Source organism: Lissotriton vulgaris, chromosome 1_1 (assembly GCF_964263255.1).
Source record: "Lissotriton vulgaris chromosome 1_1, aLisVul1.2, whole genome shotgun sequence".
Classification (NCBI taxonomy): Eukaryota; Metazoa; Chordata; class Amphibia; order Caudata; family Salamandridae; genus Lissotriton; species Lissotriton vulgaris.
The window spans coordinates 862,989,306-863,011,381 of record NC_141685.1 but is presented as its reverse complement, the minus strand read 5'-3'; the positions used below and the strand labels follow the sequence as shown (position 1 = coordinate 863,011,381).

Sequence of the window (22,076 nt, the reverse complement as noted above, 5' to 3'; positions counted from 1 at the left end):
AAGTGGAGGGACGCCAGCTAGAATTATAGAATTGTTTGCAATTTTCACCCCGAATGTGCAGGGTATACTCAGACGTGAGTCCCAGGCTCTCCACACCCTGGAATCAAGCTATCCAAGCTGATGAAGGCTGATAGCCAGAAACCGGTCCTTGGATGCTTGATTCCGGTCTGGGAAAGACATGGTTTGGTAGTTCGGACTGAACTGTTCCCATGAGGCACAGGGTCAGAGCTGATTTGCATATAGCCAGTGTCTAACCCAGGGTGGTGTGGAGTGCAAAAAAATGATGGATTTAGGCCCAGATCCTTGTACTGGGGTGAATGTATGACATTGTTCTACATTCTGTCCATCAACTGTGTTTTTTGCAGGTTTCGTAGGGGCTGGCACAGGCAAAGCAGGCGGGGCTACTGTGGGGGATGGATAATCGCTAGGGGGCCTGTTCTCGACAGGTGCGTTTAACAGAGGCGACATACTGACCACAGTACTAGACATGAGGTTAGGTGACAGGCTGTTCTTTTTCCCATTACATTTTCCACATGCATTATTGGAACCAGAGGATATACAAGTACCACTCCTCCCTGCAGTGCCTTCATTAATTGCTTCCATGTCCTTTAAAAGCCGTTCACCCCTGATTTGATCAATGATAGTAGCTCCTTTTCTTTTGGCATCCTCTTTCTTCACTAGGCTTTCCAGTCTATCCAACCGTTTAAAAATAGCATTACATTGTTCATCCATTAGACTTTTCAAATGATTAAAAGTGGAGTCCACTATAGTGTCAATTAAGTTTTCATTTGACCTTCCTTGTATGCCATTTACAGATGTTGTTTCAGTTTGTGTGAAAACAGAAAGGGAAACAGCTTCTGCTGTGGTCAAATCTACAGTACTGTTGTTTGGTTGCACAGTCGGACTAACTGACACCCCACTTGTTCCAGTTGCTCCTCGTGACCACATACTCAGAGGGGTGGGTTGAGATTTATTGCGGGGGATTGTTTCCTCTTATTAGTAGACAGTTTTGCAGGACCTCTCTTCCTTTTCTCCCCCACATTCTTTGTGGTTACAGCTGGGGATGTACCGCTGGTTTCAACTTGGAGCCCCTGCTGAGAGTCTGGGATGTCTATTACATCTTTGTCAGTCACAGAGCCCTCAGGTAAATTTCCATGATAGGTAGGTTTATTAATTATTATAGTAGGTGATAACGGAGGAGGCGCCATTAGACCACCCTCCTCTAGTCCATCAGACATGTGTGGGTGAGATGTTAGTTGGCCCGTAGAGAGTCTCCTCTTGGTGATTTCGATCTCCGTATTAACCACCGCGTTTTCCAGCATACTTTCAAAGGAGGATGTGATAATAGTGGCACTCTTGGGGGCCGAGGTAGTAGTTGAGACTATACGTTTTCCCATTGTACTTGTCATGCACTCACCTTGCTCAGAAGCTTAGGGGGGGCCCAGCTCAGCCTCTGCCTGCCTCTGACGGCGATAAACGGTCCGCCCTTTGCCCAGGCTTAGCCCGACGCCGCCCGCGCGCGTCCCACAACGGGGAGGGAGTGCCGCTCCTTTGAGCGCCTCTGGGCGTGGAAGTGGGCGGAGATGGGCGGGCTGATGGAGCAAAGAGTTCTGGGGGCTGTAGTCCCCCCCCCTTCGGCGGCCGCGTGAATGTTCTGGAAGCGGCAGCGGGGGAGACCAACAACCGATGACCCACTGCACTGGCGGCACGTTAATGCAGGCACGTTGTCACCAGGGATTAAGTGTTGCCCCAAAAGAAATTTTAGACACGAGCTCCCACTCCAACGAGGGAGCGCCGCTCCTTTGAGCGCCTCAGGGTGCGGAAGTGGGCGGAGGTGGGCGGGGTGATGGAGCAAAGAGTTCTGGGGGCTGTATTCCCCCCCTCGGCGGCCGCATGGTGGTTCTAGAAGCGGCAGCGGGGGAGACCAACAGCCGATGACCCACAGCACTGGCGGCACGTTCATGCAGGTAAGTTGTCACCAGGGATTAAGAGTTGCCCCAAAAGAAGTTTTAGACACAAGCTAACACAGGAACATCTTTTAGTATGATTATATAAGGGGTACATTGTGGGTGTAATTGTGGATAGCCTATTAGGGGGTCGTTTTAATGACATTCAATGGCTTTCTCATGGTAATGCCTTTCGGTCATAAAGAGAGGTGAGTTCCTGTTTTATTAAGACTCAAAGTAGCTCTGTGTACTTTTAAAAAAAATCCATAATGTCCTGATTGATAGAACATGGATCCATACCCACACCCATTATTTGCGGTGAGGAAGCGATGTCTCTTTGTTGTCCACGCATTTCCAAAAGGGGCCTCTTTCATGTTAGTTTATGGACTCCCTTGCTCCAGTTTAAAATTCTACCCTAGTTGAGGCCTTAACTCTTTTTATTCATGGTAGGGCTTGGACTTGAGTACAACTCACCAGGAGACTCTGCAATTTGATTTTGGACCATATTGTTAGAATTGTTTACAGAGGCTGTCAGTCTTATTCTGCTTTTCAATGACATCAGAGTTACAACTTGAACAGGTACATATTCATAAGCCTTCTGTAAATTAGATGATTTCTTTTGTTGTACGGAAGGGGAAATGGGAGTTTCCGAGTGCTGAAGCCCACCACATGTATACCTGGCCCCTTTGTGTATTTCTGCGAATTTTCAGACTTCACGGAGATCCTTGGTGGGGAGTGCGTGTATCATCTATTTATATTGCCTACAAAATGCTTGAGAAATGAACTGGTCATTGCCCAAAAGGGACTATTGATTACAGTAAGTAGGTAAGTAAGTAATATTTATTGTAAAGTTTATCAAAACCATTACAAAAAACCAGCAGCGATAAAAACAATTAAAAATAGAAGATATCTGTAGCAGCCTAAGTGTTAGTTCTTGTGAAAAGTTAAAACACAGATAAAAGGAAGATAGCTTCACTTAAGCAGTACTGAGGATTAAAGTTTAAAAGAGAGAAAGGAAAGTTTTTTTGGAGTGAATGATTGTCCGTCACTAAGGCATTGCTGCAGTTCCTCGGGGCGATTTCTTGTGGTTAACCTGGCCTCCTTTCAATTTCTTAGTGCGTTGCGAACCTCCTTCTATTTTCGAAGGGATACCATTCCTTGTCCCCACATACACGTGCCTTTTGGAGCTCTATCCGTGTTTATGCCAGTTAGTCAACTGTGCCTTTATGTGGATAGAGTGTTATTTGCTCCAAGGGTTTGGAAGATACAGTTTCTTGTCCATTTGTTCTTACTTTATGTTGATTCTGGCTTCTACGGCTTTGATATATTTTACCAGTTGGGAAGCCATTTGGACTACATCACCTGAAAACCAAGCCAGGACTGCTTGCCTGCAGGACCTGATCCCTTTTTTGTTGAACAGTGGTCTCAGCAGGTTCCTGCGCTCTGGCTGCAGCTCCATGCAGATTGTAATGAGGTGTATGATGTTTTCCTCGTCGTTCCCTTACAGGCAGCATTTTGCCGGTTTTGGAGGGCCCAGCCAAGGGGCCATGTGGTGTGCTGAGGGCAGTACTCCGAGCCGGTGTTTTAGGAATAACTCTTTTGTTTTTTTTGTGAAGCTGGTCAAAAGATACGGTTGTGGTGCAAGCTTTTTGTAAGTGTGTACAGTTAGCCAGCCCTGTGCTCGCTCCGTCAGTGAGGCTTTATCCTGTAAGAGAGATTATTTTCTGATGACATTGTTTACTGCTTTTTTAACGCCTGCCAAGTTCCCTTGAAGATCCCACAGTTGTCGCGCCCCCAGTTGCTTTATCGAGTCCTCTAGAAAAAGCCTTGCTCAGCTATTGTCTTTACTTTGGAGTTCTTTCCAGAGTACTGCATTCAGGGTATTTGCCTCTCCCCTACTGATTTTGTACCAGCTTTTGAGGTAAACTCCCTTGCATAACAGCTCTTCTTTAACCAACACGAATTCAAGTCGAATTTGCGCCGGTGAGGTGTATCGCGGAAGTCCAAGAATCATGCGCATCGCTCTTGTTATTGCTCCGTTTACTGTTTCAGCATCCCTGCCTCTCATTGCTTCACTTCCATAGGTGATGGATGGGGTCAGTTTTGCTTGGATCAGCTTTATTAGTGGGGTGAGGTTCAGCCCAACAATTTTGTTTTTCAACTTTCTTAAAGATACAGCTGTCAATAGGCCTCTCTTTTTTAATTCCTCTCGTTGTGGTGTGAAACTTCCCCTATTGTCTATGATTACTCCTAGATAGCGATATTTGTTTGTGACGTCAAATTTCTTTTCGTCCATAAACCAACTGTGTGTTGATTTCTTTTTGAAGTGGTTAAGGCACATGACTTTTGTTTTGTCATAGTTGATGCTGAGTTTGTTTAGTTTGGAGGATTGCGCGGTGATGTCAAGGAGCCGCTGTAGGCCTATCGGGGTCCGGCTAATTAGCACTAGGTCGTCCGCATAGAATAAGTTGGACAGCTGGAAACCTCCTTGTTTAGGTGCGTGAGAGTTGTTTTCATTTAGTGTGGTTGATAAATTGGCCATAAAGAGATTGAATAGAGTTGGCGCTAACACGCATCCTTGCTTTACTCCTGTACTGGTTGGGATTTTCTTGGTTAGGAAGTCCCCTGCTCCTAATTTAACCTGGACCCAAGTATCACTGTGTAAAAGAATTAGTTGGTTAAGCAGTGTTGAAGGGATTTGCATTCTCTTTAGTTTTTGCCACAGGAGATTCCTATTTACGTGATCTAATGCAGAGCTGTAGTCGATAAAGCACAGATATAAAGATTGTTTTGCCTCTAGCGTTGTGTCAATCAGGAGTGAAAGGGCTAAAATGTTGGTGGTCATCCCTATGTTTCTCCTGAAGATTGTTTGATTGAGTGGTGTTGCTGAATTTTCATCCGCCCATGATGTTAGCTCGTGAAGTAAGAGCCCAGAGTAGTATTTTTCCTCATTGTCGAGTAGGGTTATGAGGCGATAGCTTCTTGGGTCATTTCGGTCTCCTTTTTTGAATATTGGAGAGATAATTGCTCCTCTCCATGAGTGTGAGATTATTGAAGCCTGCCATATTTTTCCAAACATTGGTTTAAGGACAGCGGCCCAGTATTCTGGCTCTTGTTTGAATACGATTGGCGGTATACCATTTAGGTCAGGTGCTGCCTCTCTTTTCCCTTTTAAGATCCTATTACATATTTGTTGGTTCGTGACTAATAGTTCCTCGTCACTTGCTCTGGATTCTTGGGGCGAGGGCTTCTGTTCTTTACAGCTGGATTGAGTGACACAAGATTTTTTCCGCGGTTCCTGGGGATCATTGAAGTGTGTACTGAGATAGGTTGTCCAGGCCTCTTCCGTCACGTGAGATTCGAACCCCTGGCTTCGCTCGCTAATCAGGCTGTTGATCTTTTGCCAGAACTGTGCGCTGTTATTTGTTTTCACGTCGTGTAGATTACAGGGCACAGAGGTTTATAGAGGCTGAGGACAGATGATATCTCTGTCTTGGAGAAGAACTTTATTATAATGTAACTTCAATCAGGGCATTAAGGTTTGTAACTAACAGTTGGCTTACTGTAGCACATCGCATGTTATCCCAATACCCACTTAACCAGATCTCGGTGTTGTATATTTGACTTCTAGCTAATTCTGACCCTGGAGCAAACACTGTTGAAAAGGTTGAGGTTTTCCATGCAATCTATATAAGATCCTGGAAAAAAATGGTAAACTAGCAATGTCCTCTAAGAAAATACCAGTTACTATGTAGTCATTGTATATAAATCAGATTAAAACACTGGAAATTCCAAATGCTCCATGGATGGTACAATAAAAGAATCCAAATCATGCACAAGACAACAACTCCTTGAGATGTTAAATTTAAATAAAGGAAATATTAATTTCAGTATGCAGTTCAGAAAAAATGCATGCAATTTTATTCGCAAAATGAAATTTACATCCCAAAATACAAATATGTATTATTTTTAAGCATGGGCTAAAAATTCGTTCCGCTCGCGGAATTTGCGGATTTTTTACGATTTCGTGATCCGCAAATCTCGCGAAATTGCGGTAAAATCCGCGAATCAGCGGGGACGAATTTTCAGCCAAGCACTTACAGGGTTACAGCAGCAGTTGCAAAAGTTGAAGCTAATTTTTTGTAACCTTTTACAAAAGGGTTACAAAGAAATTAACTTCAACTTGGGCACCTGCTGCTGTAAGCCTGTAAGTGCTTCCTGGCGCCTCGTTGCCTACTTGCAACTATTCTCTGACTCTGCTTTGACCCTTGAAGCTGGGTCAGAGAATAGTTACAAGTAGGCAATGAGGCGCCTGTCACAAAAATTAAACCTCAACAGGAAGCACTGACAGATATAAAAACAAGCATTTGCAATGCAATAGGTCTCGCATTCGGAAAGTTTGAGCTATTGGTCTTGTAAATGACAATTTTTTAAATTTTTGTGTTGGTTTTGAAAATAGATAAATTAAAGCTTTGTCATTTACAATGCCAATAGTTATAACTTTCGCAAATGTGACACCTATAGCATTTGTAATGCAACATGTTTTGTTTTTACGTGACTTAGATGTATTGATATTACAAATTACAATGGCTATCAATTTTTTACAATAATTAATACTTAAATAAAAGTGATTTTAATTTATAATGGCAATAGCTTAAACTTTTGTAAATAACGTTTGTGAAATATTAACATGTTTTTGTGACATTTGTAATAAAGCTTGAAACATTGAGAGAACATATTTGAACAAGTTGTTGTTGAATGGTTGCGCAGATTGATGCTGGGGTGGTGCTGAGTGGTGCTGTGATGGTGCTGATGGTGCTGTGGTGATGCTGAGTGGTGCTGTGGTGGTGCTGAGTGATACTGGGATGGTGCTGAGGGATGCTGGGTGGTGCTGAGTGGTGCTGTGGTGGTGCTGAGTGATGCTGTGGTGGTGCTGAGTGATGCTATGGTGGTGCTGAGTGGTGCTGTGGTGATGCTGAGTGGTGCTGTGGTGGTGCTGAGTGATACCAGGATGGTGCTGAGGGATGCTGGGTGGTGCTGAGTGGTGCTGTGGTGATGCTGAGTGATGCTGTGGTGGTGCTGAGTGGTGCTGTGGTGGTGCTGAGTGATGATGTGGTGGTGCTGAGTGATGCTGTGGTGGTGCTGAGTGGTGCTGTGGTGGTGCTGAGTGATGCTGTGGTGGTGCTGAGTGATGCTGTGATGGCACTGAGTGGTGCTGTGGTGGTGCTGAGTGGTGCTGTGGTAGTGCTGAGTGATGCTGTGGTGGTGCTGAGTGATGCTGTTGTGGTGCTGAGTGGTGCTGTGGTGGTGCTGAGTGATGCTGTGGTGGTTCTGAGTGATGCTATGGTGGTGCTGAGTGGTGCTGTGGTGGTGCTGAGTGGTGCTGTGGTGGTGCTGAGTGATAATGTGGTGGTGCTGAGTGATGCTGTGGTAGTGCTGAGTGATGCTGTGGTGGTGCTGAGTGATGCTGTGATGGTGCTGAGTGATGCTATGGTGGCACTGAGTGGTGCTGTGGTGGTGCTGAGTGGTGCTGTGGTGGTGCTGAGTGATGCTGTGATGGTGCTGAGTGATGCTGTGGTGCTGCTGAGTGGTGCTGTGGTGGTGCTGAGTGATAATGTGGTGGTGCTGAGTGATAATGTGGTGGTGCTGAGTGATGCTGGGGTAGGACTGAGTGATGATGTGGTGATGCAGAGGGCAGAAAGGCACAAAAAGCAGTCAAACAAAGGGCAGAAGGGCAGAAAAACAAGGGAAAAACGAGTCTAACAGAGGGCAGAAGGGCACAAAAAACTGTCTAACAGAGGACAGAAGGGCAGAAAAACAAGGGAAAAACGAGTCTAACAGAGGGCAGAAGGGTACAAAAACGAGTCTAACAGGGGGCAGAAAGGCACAAAAACGAGTCTAACAGAGGGCAGAAGGGCACACAAAAACTAGTCTAACAGAGGGCACAAGTGCACAAAAACAAGGGAATAACAGGGGGCAGAAGGGCACAAAAAACGAGTCTAACAGAGGGCAGAAGGGCAGAAACACAAGGGAAAAATGAGTCTAACAGAGGGCAGAAGGGCACAAAAAACCGAGTCTAACAGGGGGCAGAAGGGCAGAAAACAAGGGAAACACGAGTCTAACAGAGGGCAGAAGGGCAGAAAAACAAGGGAAAAACGAGTCTAACAGAGGGCAGAAGGGCACAAAAAGCGAGTCTAACAGGGGGCAGAATGAATCCCGCCCTGCGTGTTTGTCCAAGAAGATGCCACCTTTTTGTGCAATACCTCTACTCAACTGGAGTACTTTCTACTGTCTAATCAGTAAGTGCTCCCTCGTTGGCTAAATGTATAGGGGCAGATTTACAATAACTGGCGCATCCCCAGGGATGCGCCAGTTATTGTGCGTCGCAGCTCCGCCACCCATGGTGCGCCGCATTTACAATGCGGCGCACCACGTGGCAAAAACTGCACAGATGCGTCACGCATCTGTGCCGCAAAAGAGGCGCATTGCTGGAGCTGAGTCGCAAGTGCGACGCAGCTCCAGCAATGCTCTGGGGGGCCCTATCTACCCAATGCTGCGTCAAGCCTTGCGCCTGATTCAAGCAGGCACAGGGTTTTGACGCAGCATTGGCCTAAAAGTGACTGAGTGAAATCTTGTAGATTTCACTCAGCCACTTTTAGGAGGCGTTCCTGCGCAGGAACACCATCCCCTGCGCCAGAACGCCTCCTGATGGTGCAGGACTTTACAACGTGACGCATCTCTCAGATGCGTCACGTTGGTAATACTGCGCACCATGGCGAATCTTTTGTGCTGCCGCTGCATCACAAAAGTGACGCAACTGCGGCGCAAAAGAGGCACAAGCGGCTTGTAAATCTGCCCCATAGAGCTTTTACTACACTGTAGCAGCGTAATGGGCCAGAAGATGTGTCTCCAGTGACCATGTGTGCCTGTGCCTGTGTTACAGGCACACATAGTCACTGGAGACACATCTTCTGGCCCTTTACGCAGCTGCAGTGTAGTAAAATCACTATACATTTACCCAATGAGGGAGCACTTACTGGATTAGGCAGTAGAAAGTACTCCAGGGCAAATCGCCAAAAAATCCCCGATTTCGCAGGAAAATTCGCGAATTTGAGGATTTTTTTGCGATTTCGCGGGGAAATCCGCAAATTCGCAGAACGCGAAATCGCAAATTTCGCCCATGCTTAATTATTTTTCTGAAATTTGTTAATTCCTTTGTCTGTGAACATGAAGCATTGTGAAGGAGAGTTGTTTTTCCTAAGAAAGACAGACCTATTGTTGTTGCCCATGCTTGTTTTTCATACACCGAGACCCACCTGGATACAATGCGGGTGTCCACATTAAGGGCAGACCCTCAGCCACTAATGGGTCCGACCTGGCAGTGAATGTGCAAATTACCTAAGTCCATTTCTGTGAAGCGAATCATCACTGCAATTGTTCATGCCATTTTTACTGAACAGAAAGAGAGCAGCAGCAACTGTATTACATAAGCATGCATTTGTATTTATCTCACTGTCACAATTTGTTAATGGAATGTTTTTCAGATATACCCTCTACAAAGTATGTTTTGTCATGGAAAAAACTGAGACAACTTTTATTTTGATTGGAGGCTTTTTCAACTAAAGAAATGTGTGAAAATGGTTTCACAAATATGGGACTCCGGTACAAAGGCTTTACCATCAAAATGATAATATTCCACAAATCACAGAGTAGTTTAAGAAGCCGCCCTCATATCAAGGACGATTAACGGCCTCCGTGCAATTTATACGATATAACTCTGTATCATGGATTGTTTGTAGCAAAATTCAATAACATTGTTACAAACAATCCATTATACAGAGTTACAGTTCTCAAATTCATAGACAAATTATAAAGTAAATTACGCTTGCATTTATATCAATAATTTATATTACACTAAAAGCGACTACTTTAGTAGAGTATTGAGAGTATTGAACAAATCAACTGATGCAAACAGATGTTTGCTGCATGTAGTTGCTGTGAACACAATAATGCCAGTGTGCTTTGAGTAAAACTGCACTTTTTGAGCAGGGGTTTTAAAAATCATATTCTAGGAGCTTTACAATATTTGCAAAAAACAATAAAATGGAGGGTACAATGAATGGAGGAGTATGTTACAGGGACATTGTGGAAAGTTAATGAACTCCTGCCACTTTAGGAAACACAACCAGTAAGGTATGTTAGGGTATGCTATGTATGTATGGGTATGTATGTAGATTTATAGAGTGCACTATCACCCAGTAGGGTAACCTGGCACTGAGCTGGTATGAGTCGAACAAGATCTAGGGCATAGACGGGCTACTTGAAAAGGCAGGTCTTCAGTTTCATGTGGAATTCATGAAGTGAGGAGGAGATTCTTATGTGCAGTGGCAGGCCATTCCACGTTTCATGAGCACTGTAGGAGAAAGTTCGACCACTGGATGTTGTTTTCCATATGCGTGAGATGTGTGCAAGTACAAGTCCGTGGGAATTGGAGTATCTGGAAGGTTTGTGAAAAAAAGATCCGTTTGTTGAGGTATGCTGGGCTAGTGTTATATAGTGCTTTGAAAGTGTGGGAGAGGAGTTTGAATTATGAACCATATTAAGACAAAAATTAGTGAATATAAACATAAGCTAAGGGATAGTCACCATATTAATATATGGTTGAAACCAGTCCTGAATTCAAAGCAAAGAATGAGCTCTAACTGTAAATTTGTAAAATTTCCTCAGAGCCCATCCTTCATCACAGAACGCAGTGTACAGGACCTTAAAATAGAATGCTCTATGTAAAATTCCAGCCATCATTTCCTGAAATAGACAGCAGTGGCTTTATTGTTTTCGATATAATAATGCTAAGATGTTTTGCTGTGTAGGGTGATCTTCCTTCATCTCAATTCAGCACAGAACTGGTAAGGTTTGGGAGCGCTTATGCCACCTGGCAATCTCTCTTCCTTAGGTCTTGGTTGATCCCGTGGGATGAAGAAAGTGAACTGCTGAAGAAAAGTGGTGAAGAAGAGAAAAAGCTCCATCCTTGCCAGCTGCTCTCCCAAACAGACTCGGCGTCCTGGGCAAAAGGGCGAAAGGGTGAAAGGGAGAGAAATGTTAAAAAAGTGCAACTGACCTTTAGATTTTTAATCTTTTTGAGATTATGTCTTTCCATATTCACTCAAGCGTCAAAACATTTTATGAAATGGTAATAAACAAGATGTCTTATCTTTATCAGAAAACCTTATTGGTGCCATATTACACAAAGTTCCCTGGGGGGCGCAACAAGAGTGCGTGCCCCGAGGGCACTTAGGTATTCCAGAAAGAGCTGCAGACGCTGTGCGGTCCCTTCTGTAATACAGATTACACTGGCACGCCCTCATTTGCATGGGAGCATGGCCTCATGCAAATGAGGGAATCTTTTTGCGTCTGCACTCACACCATATTATGGGTGTGGGCACAAGGCACAGACAACGTTAGGAGGCGCACTGACCGTGTGCCACAAAAAGGTGGTGCACTTACCATGTGCTTCCTGTGGGTCACGGTCTGGAGGAAAAAAAGTGGGTCCCAAGGACCCGTCAGACATCCCTGTGCAAGTAGATGCAGTTACTCACTGAACCTACCTGCAGGGGGATCTCTGTCCCTGTCTCTTTAATTGCAGGCAGGAGCCACCTGCACAATGAAAAACAGCGTGGCTGATTAAAGCAGCTGCTCTGAATTTCAGTGAATGTATTGCCCCATGGCAGCCTAAGTTCGCAGCTCCCTTGAGGGCAGCACATTCATTGCATTCATATGCGCTGTTTATTTTTGTGCCTGGTGCACCTGTTGAAGGTGCATCGTGACACAAACAGGGATGGCACACCCTATAGATAATACGGGCCCTGGTATCTGAAGTATTTCCAGTTTAATTAGCCTATAAGCACATTATAGCCTTTGAACACCAAAGTAAGGTGTTATAATAAAAAAAAACTTAGGGAAATGTTGTGATTAATTAACTAGAGGCTTTCATTTCTGACATTGGTGGTCAGCAGTGGGATATGACTTGTGTTTGTACCTTGACACACAGTGATTGGTGTACACTACTACTGCGTGCAGAACATTACGCAACCACATACCACTTTTTGCTTATTCCAATTTTTATGATAACACTTGAAGTATCCACATACCATGTCTCTCTCTAGTGAGCCAGTAAGTGAGGTTGCAACATTGGTGTTTGAGATTGAGAAATTGCAGTCTTACAAAGTGGATCAGCTTAAACATAGATTTTGGATGCCCCTTTGTTATGTATTTTCTACATGACCCATTGTAGTTTTCCCTTTGTTAGCTTAACTGTGCAAGTTATAGGCCTCATTTTCTATTTGCATACGTTACTACATAAACATACTTGCTTTGTGCCACATTGCGCTTTCACACAGAACCTGCATATGTTTTCCAGTTCTGTTCTTTTTCTGGAATTTAGTCTCAACACCACAGACAAGGTCAAACAATAATGTTCCTTGTCATTTGGGCACACATGAGCACCTAGATATAACACAAAAAAGCAGCTGCTGTTTATGCCCACATGTCTGTTCATATAGGTGAGTACAGGAGACATAAAACACACATGGAATGAGAGTTCTGAGACAAGAACACTGCGTCTGCTGAGATGTAGAACGGTCATCTGTGTATGCTGTGGTACGGGGTCCTCCACTATTCCCAGATATCTTTAATATATTATCATTTAGCTTCAGTAGCAGGGGAGGGGGTTTTAGGGTACTCTGTCCAATATAATGACAGGGCTTTTCATGTATACAGTTTATTAACCATTCTAACAGTAATTTTAGTATGCATTTGTTTTCTAATTGTGGCACAAATACTGAATTTCAGAGCCAGATGGTTTAAATAAATATTCAAAATTTCCTTTGTGTATCCTGTTTATCTTATTGTTGACAAGTATAAGTAAGAGAGTAAAAGGGTGTGTCCTGTGTGGGTCAAGTGATTTGTAAACTGGGGTTCCAAATCACTTTTTTTTCTGGTAAGGTTAGGCGGGTAAGTGAGGCACTATAGCTAGTTGGAGTTGGGCTCATAGATGCCGATGTGATATGCTGACACAGTCTCTACATACCAATGTTCTATGGTACCATGCATAGTTCTGTTACAGAGTAGAATCCCTGCAACACCCATAGAAGCACCGCTAGGATGGAGGAGCTGCAAAAGACTCTGAGGGCCTGGTAGGCAACAAGAGAAGCTGGGAAGGCTGAGAAGGGGAATATGGAACTGGAGGTGCAGAGCCAGTAATGGGATTTTGGAGCTCAGGATCTGCCTATGGGAGCCTCTTCTGAGGGTGGCAGCAATGTGTCATCTAGGAGTGTATCCCCAGTGGAGCTGTAGGAAAGACAGAGGGCCAGGGACAATGAGCTTGAGCCTTATAACATCAGGATGGAAAGTAATAAGCTTGAGTGGGAGTAAAAGCAACAAGATAAGGAGAATGCTATTGCCATGGGACGGAGGACCCACACACTGGAGGAAAAAAAAAACTTTAAGCTCCTGAGTTGAGTTTAAAGGAGCTGGGCATCAAGGTCAGGTAGACAGAGTCCAGTTCAAATGGTGACAGCGTGCAACCGGTGCAGCCTGGGTAGAAGGTACACATTCCAAAGGACCTGGTGCAAGAGTACAGGAAGGGGGATGACATACATGCTTGGTTTTTAGCTTATGAGGCATCATTCCACACACCCAGTGGGGAAGGGGGTCTGTGGAAACACTTTGAAGTAGAGGAAGCAACACATTGACAGCTCTAAGGACAAATATAGCTCTCATCTACACCAAAATGAAGGATGCCTTGATTACCCAGTAAGGCCCAACCCAGAGCAGTATAAGGAAAAGTTGAGATCTTTTAAGAAAACTGACTCTCATACTTGGTTGGAATTTGTTTATAATTTTTGCGGAGCATTGGATGGTTGGATAAAGGGCAGCCAGGTAACACACTATGAGGGGTTTTACAATTTGGTTGCTTGGAAGCACTTGCATAGTCTGTGTTTGCCAGAGCTTTTCCAGCATCTAATTGACAGCCAGCTGACTGGCCCCAGGAAGTTTTCTCAGGAGGTGAACCGCTGGACGAGTACCAGGGTTCACATGGGGTATGTGGGTAACTCTCGAAAGGATGGGGAGGGTCCCCCTCAGAAGTGTGGGGGGGCAAGGGTAAACAGAGGGAGTTCTCTAAATGGCCCCAATCTAGTTCCAAATTTAAAGATTCCCATCACACAATGACAAAAAGCCATGGATCTCTTCAGGGAAACCTACAGAGAGGCTCCCTTCAAGTGTTATGCATGTGGTCAGGGGGGTCACATTGAGGGGGAGTTCCTAGTGTCCCAAGTGTACAGTGTACAGTGGCACCCACTCGTGCATAGTCACAGGGTGGCCAGTGTAGAGGTTGGGATGGATTTGGTTCCAGTTGAAGGTTGGGAGCCAGCTTGTCTAACTAGGGCACAGTGAAATGGTCTGAGTAACCTTGTACCTGAACCACTAAGAAATACAGGCAGTGGATGACCACCAATTGACAGAGGGTAGTGGCTCTGAGAGACCCTGGAGCCAGAATGACTATGGTAAGGTGTCACCTGGTGTCTGAAGATCAGGGATTCCCTAATGTGTTCCACCAAGTTGTTGCAGTGGACAATTCTGAGTGCCAGTACATGGTGGCACAGGTTCCCTTTAAATGGGTAAGGGTCTCGGGTTCCTTGAAAGTCGCTGTAAACCCAACCATGACTTTTGATTGTGTACTGGGAAATTACCTGGAGGATTCCTCTTAGGTGAGGCAAAACGCTGATCACACTTAGAGAAGTTGGGGTTAGCAGGGTGTGTGAGCACTCAAACAATGGCAGCTAGGAAGGGTGATCATAAGAACCTGGAGCCAGAGAGAGTTGCCCAGGTCCCTGCCAGAAAGAGGAGAGGCAAGGGGCATGGGAAAAGAGCCCCAGAAGTTCCCACAGACTAGGAGGAGGCAGACCTTGAGGGAGATGCCCTGGAAACTAGAGGGGAGCAAGTGGCTGTACTGGGAGTGGTGCCTGAGCTGACCCATTGGCAGCAAGAAGGGCATCCTACCAGGGAGGAATTCTGCCAGGATCACAAGAGTGCCCATCTCTTGATGGCCCGTGGCTGCAGGTCGCACAGCAGGCAGCTGGCAAGGAGTCTGGATCACACTGGAGTTACTGGGAGAATGGTCTCCTGGAAAGTGAACCTAAGGTTGTGAGCCTGGGTCAGTCCATGTGCTGATGGTACCCCAGGGCTTCAGAGCCTTCTCTTGGGTCTGGCTCATGACGTGCCTATGGCTGGACATTTGAGACAGAAAAAAAACCCTTTGAGTGGCTTGTCACCCACTTCTGGTGGCCCCAAATGCGCAGAAATTCTTCTACTGTAGGACTTGCCTGACTTGCCAGGCAAGTGGCAATAGTGGAGGGAGATGTTAGGTTCTGCTCCAGCCCTTCCCTGTCGTGAGCACCTCTTTAGAGAGGGTGGGCATTGACTTTGTGGGGCCCCTGGACCCCGAGAAAGCCATGGGCAACAGATTTATCCTGGTCTTGGTGGACCATGATACCTGGTACCCAGAGGCTATATCTCTAAGAACAATGACGGTGCCTGTGGTTGGCCGGGCATTGATGGGGATCTTTTCCCATATGGGTTTCCTCAAAGAGGTTGCATACAATGGGGTGCCAACTTCATATATTTCTTTATGAAGTCACCTGTCTGGTGAACTAGCGGTCTCCAAGGAACCCTTTGAGGGTCCTGCATGCAAACTGCCTCAAGCCTCACTTTGAGAGGCCTGAAGTGACTATGCTCCTGGCAACAGATGATGAAATGGAGGAAGAAAGTGAACCTCTTCCTGACCCCCTGTATGCAAAGGAGCAGGATGGGTCTGCCTAATGTGTGAACCTCTCGCCAAAAGTGACCCTGGAAAAGCAGGACTGTTGCAAGTTGTTGGGACAGTTTGCCTCCCTCTTTTCCTTGACCCCAGGGTTACCCACTGGTGTGCCCACGATGTGGTTACTGGGAATGGTCCTCCTGTATAACACACGATTTACACGTTGACTGACAAGATCAAAGCCAGCATCAAGGAAGAGGTTTACAGGATGATAGCTTTAAAGTTGATAGAGCCCTCTAACAGTCATTGGGCCAGCCCAGTGGTCTTGGTCCCAAAGGGTGCTGCACCTAGTGCCAACCCTGCAGTTCTGCGCAGACTACTGTGAGCTCAATGCTGTCACTAAGACTGATGTGCACCCTTTCCCCCGAGCCGATGAGCTTATTGTTTGGCTGGGAGCTGCCAAGTTCCTCAGTATGTTTGACTTAACGTCTGGGTACTGGCTGATTTCCCTGACCGATGGAGCATGGGGGAGGTCTGCATTTTCAATGCCAGAGGGGCACTTCCAGTTCTTTGTGATGCTCTTTGGGTTGAAAAACGCTCCTGCCACCTTTCCGAGGTTTGTTAACCGGGTTTTCTCTGGGTGGGTGAATTTAAGCTCCGTCTACCTGGATGACATTGCAGTGTTCAGTTCCTGTTGGGGGGATAACTTGCATCACCTCTGGGAAGTGTTGAAGGCTCTGCAGAAGACAGACCTTACTATTAAGGTCAGTAAATGCCAGATAGGGCAGGGGTCTGTGGTGTACTTAGAACACCGGGAAAGAAGCGGCCAGGTGGCACCCCTACAACCCAAGATTGACACCATTCTGACGTGGGAGACCCCCAAGATCCAGACTGAGGTGAGAGCCTTTTTAGGTCTCATCGGTTTTTACAGGAGATTTGTTTAAAGGGTATGGCACCATTGTTGATCCCTTTACTGAGCTGACTTCTAGTGTATTTGGTTGAAGGGAATTTATTGTTTGTGAGGAAACTGGGTTTCAAAGTCACTTTGGTTATATGTGCAATGAGGATTTAGCTTAACTAAGCTAACCTTTTTTGGTTAGGGAGATAGTTTGTGGCATACACTATGTTCATTAGGCATGGTTACAGAATTGCATGTTTTATCATTATCAACACGAAGTTAGCACAGTATTCTTGATTTGGATTTTTGTATCTTAATTCATATATCCAATTTCTATTTCATTTAATTTAGTTTTTGTTGCACAGGATGCACGACGATTGGGTGAACATCATAATTGTGTAACATAATCTACCTGTGGGTATGGACATTGGGCAATTATATGTTATGTGTTTTAATGCAGCTTACCCCTGAGGAAGGGCAATGATATGCCTGAAATGCATTGGATTTTTAAAAATAAATCAACGTCATGTGATGAGGGAACCCCCTTGTGTTGTGTCGAATAGCTTGGAAAGGCATTTGTTGAAAATATTTGAATATTGCACTTGATTGAAAAAGAATGATATATGGAGTGAAAACAGAATTAATCAATAAAATGGAGGAACTATGGATGAAATTGTTGGAATGCATTTTTTCTTGTTAGCTGTGCATCCTGCTTTGGAACCTGACGAGGCTCCAATCTGACTCTAATATAATCAATGCGCATGGACAGGGCATACTCCAGGGTCAAATGCTCAACATTCACAAGCCCTTGAGTTTTTAGAAAAACACAGAACGTTTGAAATATGGTCTGCATTTTACCACCTTATGATGAAGTGACTTTTTAAAAGTGGGTGTTTTCTTATTTAATCATCCTGTGCCTCTGACTGCCTATGGAATCAATGTTGTCTGCTTTAGACTGACAGGGGCCTCTATGGACATTCACTCTAGATAGTCAAACAAAGGAAGTTGAAGTGTGAGCTTCACATGCTGATGGTCCATCGCAAGTCTGATGACCCTTTCTGAACTACAGTGGTGGAAGGAGCTGTTCCCTGCACCTGAATACGGGCTCTGCCTGTCCTCTCACAATGGTGTCTCCACCCCCCTGGAGAGTGTCTGGAGCCAAGGGTAGGCAAGGCAGGAACTTGCAAACTACAAAGACTTCAAAGGCCAAAAGGAGTATAAGTATTTGGCCTACAACCTAAGACTTTTAGAACACTTCTGGATCAAGAGGAACCTCTGCCAAAGAGAGAGCTGAAGAGCTGGGAGGAGGAATACTGCCCCTTTGCTGTGTTTTGCTTTGCTGGATTGTCCTGCAGTTGCTGCTTCTGCTTTGGGGAGCAAAAGGACAGGACTTTTGTTGTGTATCCTACTTGTAAAGTTTCTCCAAGGGCTTGTGTGTCTCCTCCTGTTGGAAGTCTCAGGACCATACAAATCTTCATCTGCAGCGTCCCTGTACTCCATTTCTTGAAGTTCTGACCTGCCTTGTGGTGCCAATTCCAGCTCTAGGCCCTTGCAGGTTTTTCTGCTGCTTGAAACCATCAAAATCGATGCAACACCCTTCCAGTGCCTGTTGTTCTGATGCAACACCACCAGGCAGGAGAAATTTCCATGCACCACCACTGTGCAATGAAAGAAATCAGTGCAGCGCCTGTCAGCGGGTGAAGAAATAACAACAGCCCGAGTTCAGCGCAAAATGCAAAATGCCTTCGAAGGACGAGACCTCCACACTGATTCTGATGCAGGGACTGCTGTGTAGCTGAAAGAAGCGAAGCATCGTAGGACTGTGACTGACTAAACTGATGCAGCGTCTGTTTGTCTCCACCGCACTGATCTCCAGCATGTCCAGATTTCCACGCATCGCACCTGTGTGGCAGTTTTTCAGATGTCACCCACAGACCGGAACTGTCTTTGATTTCAATGCATCATTTTCCCCATACAGTTCTGGATTCAACCAGCACATCTACCTCGGCAGAATTGATACATCGCCTACCTGCGGACTCAGGAACCAATACATCTCTGTGTTTTTCTAAGCTTCCCTCCTCTGCAGCTGTTTTGCCTAGTGAATTTTGACGCATCTGAAGGTACTTTGCGTAAAATACCAGCATCCATAGTTAGACTGAATTGCTAAAACCTTTTAAAGTCATATCTTGAGTTGTGTATGTTGGATTTTTCATTTTGGTCTTGTTTGGTTTTGGTAGAGAAATTCTAATTTTTAACTGGTGTGGTGTCAGTAGTGGTTTCACTGTATTATTGTGTGTGATATATACAAATGCTTTACACATTGCCTGTGAGATAGGCCTGACTGCTCATGCTAAGCTACCAAGGGGGTGAGCAGGGGTTATCTTGGGTGAGTAACTCCCTTACCCTGCCTATACTAAAAAGATTTAGTATACATAGCAAACAGCTATATCTATCTTCCAATTTCAGATATCAAAGTTGAATGGGGCAGCTTGTGTGAATATTTTTGTATTTAGTCCTTTTCCTGGGAGATGGGATATCTATTTCAAAGTAGAAATAAATACCAACTACAAAGATTTCCCGCTCAAACGGAAACAGGCTCTTGTTTATAGTTTATAGTTCCTTTTGTCATTCAAAGTTTAACTACAATGTGACAAATATTTTTCCAAAACGTACATCGGAAAGTTTTGATGAGAAAGGAATTGTAGAACATTTATTTGGTGATGGTGTTACTTAAATTTTATATTTATACGTTCTTATTAATGACATGGATTTATTTATGTAAAGTAATATGACAAGATCTTCAAATGATAGAATGCGATTATAAATAGAGAGGTTACTGATCCGACAAAAATGTTCAGACACCAGTATAAGTAAAATACTAGGCTCATTTCTGCCAGGCTCACTAAACTTGGCATGAAGATCAGCAATAACCCTAGATCTACTGTCTTAAAACCTAGATTAGTACTGGCTACCTGCCTCTACCCACCTAAGTTGGTGTTGAGTGTTCACACTGATGCAGGCTTAAAATGCCTTACAGAATTACATTTAAACAGATTTCCAATAATGGTGCTGAATTCTCAGCTTGTACCTTGTGCTGGTAGTGGAAGGGCATTCAAATGAGACTAAAGAAGACACACAGTTCATATACACAGTTCAGAATCAGCAATGATTTCTCTTTAGGAGCTTTGGGGGCTATGCCCCCATTTCCGTTGTTGCCCTGTTGTCCTGGGGTCTCATATTAATTGTTTACTTATTGTGCGGCATTACCCGGGCATCGTTTGCAGGAGAGCAAGTGACTAAAGGCAGCCAGGCTGACTTTGGGGGGGGGGGAGGGGGAGGAGGAGGAGCCTGCCTTTATGAGTGACAATAAACACTAGGCCACTTTGGTTTAGTGTGCATGCCGGGTTGGGCGGGTGCCTTGCTCTGACCAGCCTGACATGTTCACTTGAACCCTCGCTAGGCTCTCCAAAGTAGGAGCCTGAGGGATTGCTGTCACAGCCCCCAGGATGGTAAACTGCACTGACAGCCCCTGACCAAGCCAATCCTAGCTCTGGTCTCTAACAGTAGCAGCGTGAGGATTGGCTCAGGAGTTGTGGAGGGTGGGGACAGGGACTCAAGGGCTGATCTGGTGGTCACAGAGCACATTGCACGCCTGGAGGCAGTCACGAGTGGGATCCAGCAGTGAGTGTTTTACTGAAAATTAAATAACTCATTTTATTAGCTTGTGCCTGTTAGCACTGGGACAGGCATCGTTGACTAGTGCTGGGATAAAATCTAATTGTTTGCCAGTAGTGCAAGAAAATGAGGTCCCTGGTAAAATGGGCTGAAGTGAAGTGACGGATAGTCTAAGGAGAGAGTAAAAGCTAGTGCTGGTTGCAGGATGAAGAATCAGATAAAGGCATGTTTCTGTTTGGCACAGGAAAGGCATTGTTTACTAGTGGAAACAAGAATCACGCATCCGTGTTAATTCAGACAATTAGTTTTTTTAATAACATGAGGTAAACATTGTTTTTGAACTCCTCCGCCGAACGTTTCGTGCTGGTGTGGAACGTTCTATTGCCAGGGCGGGCCGGAACGTTCAACGGACGTGCGCAGCACTACCGAGGTAGTGCACGCGACGTCCGCTGAACGTGGCCAACACTGAAGTGGTTAAAATGAAAGCAGACCAGTCAGTAGAATGTAGACAGAATTATTATCAAATCCAAATATTCTCAAGTCAAATAAGCTACAAACATTACTTGACTAAAAAAGGAAAAATAAGTGAACAATCTGACTCCCACATATGGCAAAGTGATTTTTGCACCTCCCTCCATTTAAATGTTTATAATGTATCTTTGAGCAAGAATACACAATGCTAGCATGCTTTGGTACAACCATGCATCGCCGATAATAATCAGCAGCAAAGGACTGGAGAGTGAGGCAAAATAAAACTCCTCAGAGGACGGGGGCATTCATTGAAAGGTCTATTTGCTGCAGTACACAGGAAGGTTGAAATGATTCATTACATTGTGGCAGCTGCAGGATCCCCAGATTTATTTTCCTTAGGGAGCATACCTGCAATTCTATTTTAGGACTTTCATGGAGTCCAAACATAAATAAAGAAGTGAATTTGAGTTTAATTGAAGGACTGCACAGCACTCCCCACTGGAAATAAAATAAAATAAAACAAGCATGTACAATGCAATAGGTCTCGCATTAGTGAATCTTTTAGCTCCTGGCGTGGTAAATGATGTATGCTCGATTTTTTTTTTCTTCCCAGAAATATCCCAGCAATAGGATAAGGAAAAAAAGAAAATCCACAAAGCAAGTAAAGGGTGCAGTACCAAAGGCTGTTACTAGGTGTCCCTGTGGAGTCGTAGAGGGACCTCTAGTACCCATATAAGATACTGCACCCTTAATGCAATTATAAAGTGAAAGATTGCAACTGAGCATACACTTCCATTTGGTTTTCTCGAAAGTGAGATTTTTGTTAGCTTTAGTGTAAAAATGCGCCATTGTTGTTTATTGTACATCTCACTTTCAATAAAAAAAATGGAAACGTTTGTTCAGCTGCAATTTTTTAAATAATTATATCAAGGGTGAAGTACCTTGTGGTTAATTGAGGTCCCTTATGCAGCTGCTGCACTGTCTAGAGGACTAAGAATGAGGAATTACAACTGGGACCAGAAAAGCAGCCCGCAGCAGTGGCTAGAAGACAGAGAAAGAGGAATCAGCCCTGTGACCAGAGATGCAACTGCAGCACTGCCTGTAGAACTAAGAATGAGGAATTACCAGTGGGACTAGAGAAGCAGCTGCAGCCCTGCCTTGAGGACTAAGAATAAGGAGTTACCACTGGGAGCAGAGAAGCAGCTAGCAGCACCACATAGAGGACTAAGAAAGAGGAATTACCACTGGGAACAGAGACACAGCTGCAGCA

The 22,076-nt window shown here is 44.8% G+C and overlaps 1 protein-coding gene across 1 annotated transcript in view; it reads right to left on the bottom strand.

Annotated features, from left to right (window-relative positions):
• Positions 1-10,012: 10,012 nt before the first annotated feature.
• LOC147748034 (cytochrome P450 2D6-like) overlaps positions 10,013-22,076 on the bottom strand; it is a 260,715-nt gene continuing 248,651 nt past the window's right edge. The window contains exon 9 of the mRNA XM_086958064.1: positions 10,013-11,007. Coding sequence (XP_086814190.1) covers positions 10,829-11,007 — 179 coding nt within the window. The 3' untranslated portion in view covers positions 10,013-10,828. The remainder of the gene's footprint in view (positions 11,008-22,076) is intronic.